This window comes from Gigantopelta aegis, chromosome 3 (assembly GCF_016097555.1).
Source record: "Gigantopelta aegis isolate Gae_Host chromosome 3, Gae_host_genome, whole genome shotgun sequence".
In the NCBI taxonomy this organism is placed as follows: domain Eukaryota; kingdom Metazoa; phylum Mollusca; class Gastropoda; order Neomphalida; family Peltospiridae; genus Gigantopelta; species Gigantopelta aegis.
This window is the reverse complement of record NC_054701.1, coordinates 66,940,533-66,950,475: the sequence shown is the minus strand read 5'-3', so window position 1 is coordinate 66,950,475 and position 9,943 is coordinate 66,940,533. Positions and strand designations below refer to the sequence as shown.

The 9,943-nt window shown below is 39.9% G+C and overlaps 1 protein-coding gene across 1 annotated transcript; it reads left to right on the top strand.

Moving 5' to 3' along the window:
- The first annotated feature begins 5,414 nt into the window (after positions 1-5,414).
- LOC121368792 (potassium voltage-gated channel subfamily C member 3-like) lies at positions 5,415-8,158 on the top strand. The gene is made up of 2 exons (XM_041493540.1): positions 5,415-5,879; positions 7,159-8,158. The coding sequence occupies exons 1-2, from the start codon at positions 5,415-5,417 to the stop codon at positions 8,008-8,010; spliced, it is 1,317 nt and encodes a 438-aa protein (XP_041349474.1). The 3' UTR covers positions 8,011-8,158.
- The last annotated feature ends 1,785 nt before the right edge of the window (positions 8,159-9,943 follow it).

Genomic DNA, 9,943 nt, shown 5'->3' with positions numbered 1-9,943 from the left:
TTTTATAATAATGTGGCGGCCACCACCACCACCACCGTAGCAGCAGCCACCATCACCACCGCCACCTCCACCACCCCAACTGCCGCCGTTGCCACCACCCCAACTACCGCCGTCGCCACCACCTCCACTGTCGCCGCCACTACATACCCTACACTGAGGGATCTTTTAAACCCCCCAAAAAACACTGATATGTAAGTATGTTTACTAAAAAACACACTACCTTACTGTTCTTGTAAAACCGTGCTGTTTTATTTTTGATGCCTTTCATATAATTAAAATATTAAGGTCCAGAGGATGATATTTGTTATAGGAACGTCAGAAGTAGTCGGAGTGGGTGAGGGGATGTTTTCTATACCACTACAATGTCTAGACATGATTTTATAACATGGTATTAAAGTGAGAATCGTGCAATTATTACATATATATATTAAGCTTTTCAGGAATATTAACTTTTTTTGAGTGCATCAAATTTGAAAAACTATTTCTTTTTTTTCCAGGGACAGAAGACAAATTAAAAAAGATCTGGAAAGTTTGATTTTACAAATTCAAGAAATAAAAAAAAATTATAAAAAAAAGGTCTATGGGTATGATGCCTTGTCAATGACACTAATCAGGGCACATTCGCATATATTTGTTATTAACAATTCGACTGAACCACCTTTATGTGATCTACGATTCGCCCGCTATCCTGTCAACGCCAGGTGTATTATTTGCAAGGTTAACGCTCTTGATTAAACAAATATTTTTTTCAGGAAATAAGTGTATGATTTAAAAATATGTATTCAAATATAATACTCACTATATATATATTGTAGTAATATCCATATTTTTAAAACTGTATTGATCTTAGTTTACGTTTTCAAATTTTAGCGCCCTTATTTGCTTGCATGAAAAACGATTGACGTGTGACCTCACATTTTTTAATGATGTCACTCACTAATGCATAAAAATAAACATGCAGACGACACTTCGATAGATATTTTGGGCATGATCGCTATAAATTACAAAAACTACAAATGTCATACGGTACATGTGTTTTTGACCTATTTTGGTTCCTATGTAGAAAAAACTAATTTTTAAGGTAACAAATAATTTCTTAGCTATTTGACTGTCCACACATCTTACAGACTTAGAACGTAAACAAACGGTAGGTTTTACTTTAAAAAAAAAGTGAAATCCCAAATAACACGACTTAATAGAGACAACGACTCAACAGGGGTGAGAGTATTTATTTTCTGTCTATCATTTTTGAATGACGTCAGTCTTTGAATAACGTTGCATACAAGAACAACTGCTTCCGTTTTTAGAAGGCAGAAAACTTTCAATGTAAAATTGTTATTTATTTCACCGTCTTTGAAGAAAGGACGATTTTCAAAAAGTACCATTTGTTAAACGTTATATTTGTCCACCACTGCAAACACATAGTTCTTCAAACTAAATCAAAATAAGAAAATTAACTTACTATTTTCAAGTCTTGATCCAGTCGATTTCTAACAATGATCCAAATGAATCTTCTTCTAACAATGACAAAATATCTCAAACGAATCTCCTAACAATGACGTAGTAGATCGAATAACAATCGTGACAATTAAACCGTATCTAGCCTTTTTATACTCTTCGTGCCAGCCTAAGTAGGTCAGGGGCCGGGTCAGTAGGTCAGGGCCGGGTCAGTAGGACGTTGCACACGGCACAGTAGGCCAGTCTAAGTAGGTCACGGTCAGTCTAAGTAGGTCAGGGCCGGGGTCAGTAGGACGAGGTCACGCGACGTCATCAAGGTCAAGGTCACTGAAAAGTAGGTCATGATTCTATACAGGCCCCCTTACTACTCCCCAGGACTTTTAGCGCGCCAGTCATCAATGAAATCAATGTTATTTGTCCTAAGAAAATTTACAGTGTCTCTAGCTGTATGAGAGGTGGCATTATCATGCTGAAAAATCAAGATGTTGGCATTGTTATGGAACAGAGGAATGACGTGATGAGCGAGAATGTCATCGCGGTAACGTTGAGCATTTAAATTGCCATCAATGACGACTAGTGGTGAACGATAACCATGGGCAATGGCTGCCCAGACCATGACAGAACCCCCACCCCTGAAACGATCTCGTTCAAGAACACAACAGTCAGCATAGCGTTCATTTCTCCTACGGTAGACGCGCACCCTGCCATCACCACGTTGTAAAGAAAATCTGGATTCATCCGTAAAAAGAACGGTATTCCAGCGTCACCGTATCCAACGAGTGTGTACACGTTTCCAATTAAGACGATTTAGACGATGACGTTGCGTTAAAACGCATCCGACGTAAGGACGTCGTGCATGTAAACCGTTCTCCTGCAGACTATTACGAACAGTTTGCCCACTGATTCGGTTATTATGAAGCCCAGGTGTGTTAGCAGCAGTAGCGGTGGCAGTTTCATGATATAGCGGTCTTGACCACGCGTTGTAACACGCGGACGTCCATGACGTGGCAAGTCGTTGGTGCTTCCTGTCGTTCGAAATCTTACGCGAAGATTTCGTATCGCTCGACTAGAACTCCCAACATGCCTTGCAATGTCTTCTGTCAACATGCCAGCATCAAGCAAGCAAATCGCCCGTTCGCGTAAATTATTGGGTATTCTTGGGTAAAAATGCTACAATGTAAAAAACGTTAATTTTTTTACAAATTTTGAAGCGTTTTCGTTCACTTGACAACAATGTCAGTAAGACAAGTAAAACAAATTGACCGAATACTACGCGGGACATGTCAAACCATGCATGCACGTGCAAATTGAATTTCACGTTGTCGACGATTAACAGTGCAAAAATAATCGATAAAATTCATAAATCCTGATAATACAGCTCAAGGCTAATACTACCTATATAATTTCATTACACAATGAAAGAAAGAAATGTTTTATTTAACGACGCACTCAGCACATTTTATTTACGGTTATATGGCGTCAGACATATGGTTAAGGACCACACAGATTTTGAGAGGAAACCCGCTGTCGCCACTACATGGGCTACCCTTCCGATTAGCAGCAAGGGATCTTTTATTTGCACTTCCCACAGGCAGGATAGCACAAACCATGGCCTTTGTTGAACCAGTTATGGATCACTGGTCGGTGCAAGTGGTTTACACCTACCCATTGAGCCTTGCGGAGCACTCACTCAGGGTTTGGAGTCGGTATCTGGATTAAAAATCCCATGCCTCGACTGGGATCCGAACCCAGTACCTACCGGCCTGTAGACCGATGGCCTACCACGACGCCACCGAGGCCGGTCATTACACAATGAATTCTTTAACACAACAAATACTATATGTACAAATCGGAAGTTTCTTTTTTGGTTCAGTATATATATATATATATAATACATGTTAGTCCCACTTTGGATTAAAGGGACATTCCCGAGTTTGATGCATTGTAAGATGTTTCCGATTAATAAAATATTTCTACTATTAAACTTACATATTAAATATATTTTCTTGTTTAGAATATCAGTGTCTGTATATTCAATGTGTCTCTGCTTGTCTTAATATTCATAAGAAGCCCAAACTGGATTTTGTCTTCAATTAATTTCGTACGTACGAAAAAATCTTTTTAGGAAATAAAATGAAATTTAACCTAGTACAAATATTAGAACGATCAAAACACGTTTAATATACAGCCACTAATATTTTATGCAGAAAAATAAATATATTTGATATGTAATTACAGTCATCAAAAAGTCTTTGTTAGTCGATAACATCTTAAAAATTGCAGCAAACTCAGGAATGTCCCTTTAATGTCAGTAAATGTTTTCAAAAGTTGCACAGACCCTTAAAAATCCTGCATCCACTCCTCTGGATAACTGGGAGGAAATAGTGGGAAAACCACACAATAACAACAATAACAATAATAACACTGCGATGTCTAGACGACGCAGAACCTGCTGGGAGTGGTCTGGGAATACACAAAAGAGATTTGTAACCTACATAGAAATATTACTTCTGAAATAAAAGTGGCAGGTTTTATTTTTATTTGTTCCCCTGCCTTTCATACCAAATCAGAGACTGACTACTGGACAAGTGTAAAAACAGCTGCATGAATTCCACAGAGGGGCGTCATATTTAACAACGACCTACACGTTTCCAGTAGCTTGATGGGAAGGTTGTCCACCTAGGTTGTGGCCAACATTTTACAGCACGCCGGGTCCATTTTTCGAAAACAAATGGGTTTTGTCCCCTGGGTAATAGGCGTCAGAAGCGGTTACGTCACCAACTCAAAATTATGGATACCCCCAGTTGAAAGACGAATTAATATATAGCTGCTACATTGACGTAGCCACAGTTTATATTGGAGGGGGGGGGGGGGGCATTTACATTGGGGAGGGAGGGGATCAACCACAATGTCTGTTAGTCATGTCATGGGACGACAGGAAAATACATGAGATGGGGGAAAACAGAGGTGTGGTTGGGTCTACGCCATAACTATAATATAGACTACACCTCCACCCCGAGCCCAGCCCCACCCCAGTTGCAGGCATAGTCTGCAGCCCATTCCTCCCACTGGTCACATCACTGACCAATTTAAAATATTAATATTGTCGGGTTGTCGAAAAAGTCAATATGTGGCTTGTTCTAGGCCATTGATTTTTAATACTGAATGCTGCTATGTTCGTTGACCCTAAGGTATAATTTGTAATAAATTATGCATGGTGACATCGAGTGACATTCACAAGCAGACGAAAACACCACACTGCTCTTCTTCATGTACGCTGTATTCTAAAAGCTTCTTAATTGTTATGTCGAACAAAAACAGCTGTGAGTAGTATCGTAATATCGATATCTCCCGCTGTTAATAATTATAACTAATTCACCTATGCTTGTAAGTGAGGACTTCAATTACTTGATTATCATCCAGTTATTCTTGAAGTACAATACTATACAGTAAAGGTACAACAAAGAAAGAAAGAAATAAAGAGAAAAAACAACATTGATGAATAGTATTTCCCTATTTACGAGAACGCATTAAGAGGCTGTAGGGATACAGGATAAAACAACTACAGAGCAGTACCGATTCATTAAGCGGAGGATGGTCTTGTTGTCTCTCATACGCGCATTTCGGCGTTTGGAATAAACTGAAACAAACGCTACACATAGGCTACTCCTACGGACTAGCAGTAAAGGATATTGTACATCCGCCTTCCCACTAGTATAAGGAAAAAGTCGAAGACTAACTACATTGCGAAAGCTTACAGGCGAAAAAACAAACAAAACAAGAACCTATAGAATAATATACAGCTACCATTAATATGACTTTACAGAAGAAAAGCTATAGATAATAACTGCCTATAATATGCGAGTATAAAAGAACAGAACATTTGGTGAATCATAACTACAGAAAACATAATGAGAAAGGAATAAAAACGGGACTAAGAACATAGCAGGCCTAAGATGGGGAAAGAAAAAATGGTGAAACTAGTTGTTGGAGGAATGACTTTCTCGACAAAACTGGAAACTCTTCGGACACGCCCAAACACACTTCTGGCATCTCTGGACAATACGTCAGAATTCTATGACCGTGAAACTGACGCATTTGTCTTTGACCGAGATTCTCATGTGTTTTCTTTCATCCTCAATTTCTACCGCTCTTCAGAACTCCAACTTCCGTCAGGAATTTGCGGGAACGCCATAAGGAACGAACTCCAGTTTTGGCAGATTCCAGAGTGCCACATATCTGAATGCTGTTGGAGAGTGATGCACAAAGCCGATAAAGACAAGATCCTGTTTAACAATCTCAGACAGAGGGTGGATCTGGAGAGCAAGATACCGGAAGTCACAAGTAGTTCCGGCAGACTTAGAATATGGCGCCATCGACTGTTTTTCATTCTCGAACATCCGAATTCACCGCCAAGGTTGGTGACTTATTATTTTAAAAGCAAACTAATGCTATAGATGTACAACGGGACCTTGAGATATAATTTAGAACTAAAAAATGGGGTATGCAAATGAATAATGAATAATTCTGCAGGCGCGTGTACGGGGAGGAGCTTCGGCGGCCGATCCCCCCCCCCCCCCCCCCCCCCGATTGAGCACATTTTCTTTTTACACCAAAATATTTTTCGGGAGAACATAACTCTTCGACTCCTCAATAAACTTCATTCGATAGTATGCCCCCCCCCCCCCCCCCCACACACACACATTAGTTCATGCACGCCTGTTCTGATAACAGAAGGCCTATAGTTAATACTTAGGATAGCCTGATAGTGTGTTACATTTTAGTTAGGTTTTTTTTTTAAACCTGTTACCTGGAATATATTTTAAATATTCAAACATTTTGAAAATATTACGCAGTTAACTTTTCTTCCCTCGCCACTGCATTGTTAATTCATATTAGCTTCAACCTCCAATCTAGGTCACATTGTAAAACACTGAAAGCTTCCCGGTGAGTTTGTTGCACCACTGCAGTTGACCATATCTTGTAACAGATATTGTTTTCAAACTAGCTTTGCGTTATAGTTTAGTGAAAGATCTGACAAGATGAGGATGTCAGATACAGCTTTAGTCCTTTCAGAAGTAGATTGGGTTATATAGGGGGAAGGTAACATTTCTTTGGACTGTTGGCGGGTCCCGTACCTCCCCATGCCCATTTGAAGTGGCCTTTTTAATGACTTTTGTGGGGCTTATCCACAATATAAAACACTAAATTGCCCAGAAAACGCGTCTGTGAGCATCTTTACTTAAAACATTTCCGGTGACCATGTCCTTGAACCCTCCTACAGAACCATGTCCTTGAACCCTCCTACAGATCCATGACCTTGAACCCTCCTACAGATCCATGCCCTTGAACCCTCCTACAGATCCATGTCCTTGAACCCTCCTACAGATCCATGCCCTTGAACCCTCCTACAGATCAAACTCCCTTTGGGACTTCGGCTCATCCCTGCCTTGGACCCTATGGCCTAACGGCCTTATATATACAACATATAAGTTCAGATTTTATGATTTCAGGAGCTAACCAATGAAAAAGGATCCGTACCCGGTAGAGATATTTCAAATGTACTGTTATTTTTCTCAAAGAAATAAAATGTTTTTGTTTTGTTTTAGTTTAATTTGCTTCTTTTGTGTATTTTGTGTGTGTGTGTGTTTGTTTTTTAAATTTCAACTTTTATTTAAACTAAAACTATATTTTTTTCAGGTGTGGAATTTTTTCTACATGGTGCTAGTGTTTACATCAGCCGTCCTGCTGACTCTGTCTTCGCAACCGGAACTACGTCAGAGGTACTATTTAGTTGACGATTACAACTTCACGAAATTGTATACTAAGGACAGCTCTGCGCACAAATATGACCTCTACGCTTACTACGGCCTAGTTCCCTCTCTGTACATCCTTGACAACATCTTAGTCGCCATTTTCACTCTTGAATTAGCCGTCCGCTTTCTAGTCCATTACCATAAGCGACTGTTTTTTCGCAGCATCCTGAACTGGATCGACATCGTCTGTACCCTGGCCGGTTTCGGAACTGTAGTCATGGATCTGTTGTTGACTTACGGTGTCTTCCATCAGACCAGCGAGGTGTACTGGGGCTATCTTGTCCTTCAATGCTCCATGGTCTTCCGACTCCTGAAGTTTTTCCGTCTACAGGAGCGCTACGTTGGACTGAGAATTATGTTCCTAACGATACAGGGCATCGCCAAGGACCTGCTGATGCTGCTGCTGTGTTTCGTCATCCTGTCCGTCATTTTCGGAACACTGCAGTACTACTGCGAATTCGAGAACCAGAAGTTTTCCACCGTTCCTCTTTCGATATGGTGGTCGATTATTACCATGACGACCGTTGGCTATGGCGACTACTACCCGGAGTCGGTGTGCGGCTATTTTATGGGAACCGTCTGTTACATGTTCGGAATCATCTTCTTCTCCATTCCGATCGCTTTGATAGCGGCGAACTTTAACGATTACTATACACGAATCCAGCAGAGAGAGCTGTTTGCAAAGAAAGAGAAGGAATTACTAGTATTCAAAATGGGCCAGGCTTTACCAGATTGAGCAGGCTTGTAGGACGAGAAGGCGAGAGGGGAATTGTTTTATCTGTAATCAAATACGATCTGTTAGCATGTGAAGAACAAATAGAAATGTTTCAAATGATAATTTCCATCTGTTTATAAAAGTTGTTTTTATTTATTATGGACAGTAGGACAAAAGATTGATCTTGTGGTCTTGAAGTGAGGATATGCTCTCTCTCTCTCTCTCTCTCTCTCTCTCTCTCTCTCTCTCTCTCTCTCTCTCTCTCTCTCTCTCTCCATCCCCGTCTCTCTCTCTCCGTCTCTCTCTCTCTCTCTCTCTCTCTCTCTCTCTCTCTCTCTCTCTCTCTCTCTCTCTCTCTCTCAGACACATCACACACACACGCACGTACACACACGCACATACACGCGCATGTACACAAACACGCATGCACACATACCACAGCCCCTGTTTTCTCCGGATGGAACCAATGAAGTTTGATAATTGATTGTTTTTCAAATATCTTTGACAGACAAGAAGTATTAGCATGTGGTTTGTCTGAACTTAACTAATCAATAACACTTATTAAATGACCGAATGACCAATGAATGAATGATGATAGGTTTAAAGAAGGAGGAATAATTAGACGAATCGACGAATATTTAACTTGCTGCATTGTCAATTAACAATATTCGTCGAGTTAGGTAATTTTAACTACGAAACAGTTATCGCATTCAAAAATCGCCAAAGAAAATTTTGATAAGTGTGTGACTGTGTTCCCTTCAATCAGTAGTTATCGGGTGTTTCGCCATTAGAAGGATTGCCACCCACCCCTCAGGTCGATAACTCCTTGTTGTTTTACCTGTAGGAGGACTGCCACTCCGGGACAATACATCATTCTTATTTTGCCTGTAGAAGGACTGCCACTCCGGACAATACATCATTCTTATTTGCCTGTAGGAGGACTGTCACACCAGACAATACATCATTCTTATTTTGCCTGTAGGAGGACTGCCACTCCGGACAATACATCGTGTTTGTGTCTTCTTGCAGGTATCTTCAACGACGGCAGGACAGTAAATCCGGGCTTTAGTCATTGTCATAGTACAGTTAAAGTTTGTTTTGGTTAACGACACCACTAGAGCACATTGATTTAATAATCATCGGCTATTGGATGTCAAACATTTGATAATTTTGACATATAGTCTTAGAGAGGAAACCCGCTACATTTTTCCTTTATAAGCACCATCGCACAGACAAGATAGCACATACCTCTGCCTTTGATATACCAGTCGTGGTGCACTGGCTGGAACGAAAAATAGCTCAACGGACCCACTGGCGGGGATCGATCCTAGACCAACCGCGCAACAAGCGAGCGCTTTACCATTGGGCTACATCCCGCCACCGTCATAGTGCAGAGGTCATGAATCGAAGCCTTTTTATACCATGCTCTACTTGTATTAAACAAATTTCCTCAAAACCAACAACAAAAACAAAACAACATACAACCACTCCTCCCATTCCACCAAAAAGACAAAAAGAGAACAACAACAAATACACACAAAAAAAAAAATAATAATAATGATGATGATAATGACGACGACGACGACGATAATGATGATGATAACAATAACAACAAATAATAATAATGATAATGATAATGATAATGATGATAATAATAATAATAATAATAACAACAAAAATAAAATATTGTTTTTAAAAAGTAGACATTCTCACCCCAACCCTTACATTTATGTTTTATTACAATTGTACTTTGCCAACATAAATTATGTAAACTGACACATTTTTATTTATTTAAAACGGTCCTGTAATCCTACGCCACAAATGCATAACGTAATATCGAGGACTGACAACCAGAACTACAAAATTAAAGAGAATAGTCAAAGACATATTTTTATTAAATTACTTTCGCGTCACAGATCGTGTCATATATCATATGTTGAAACGCATCACTGTA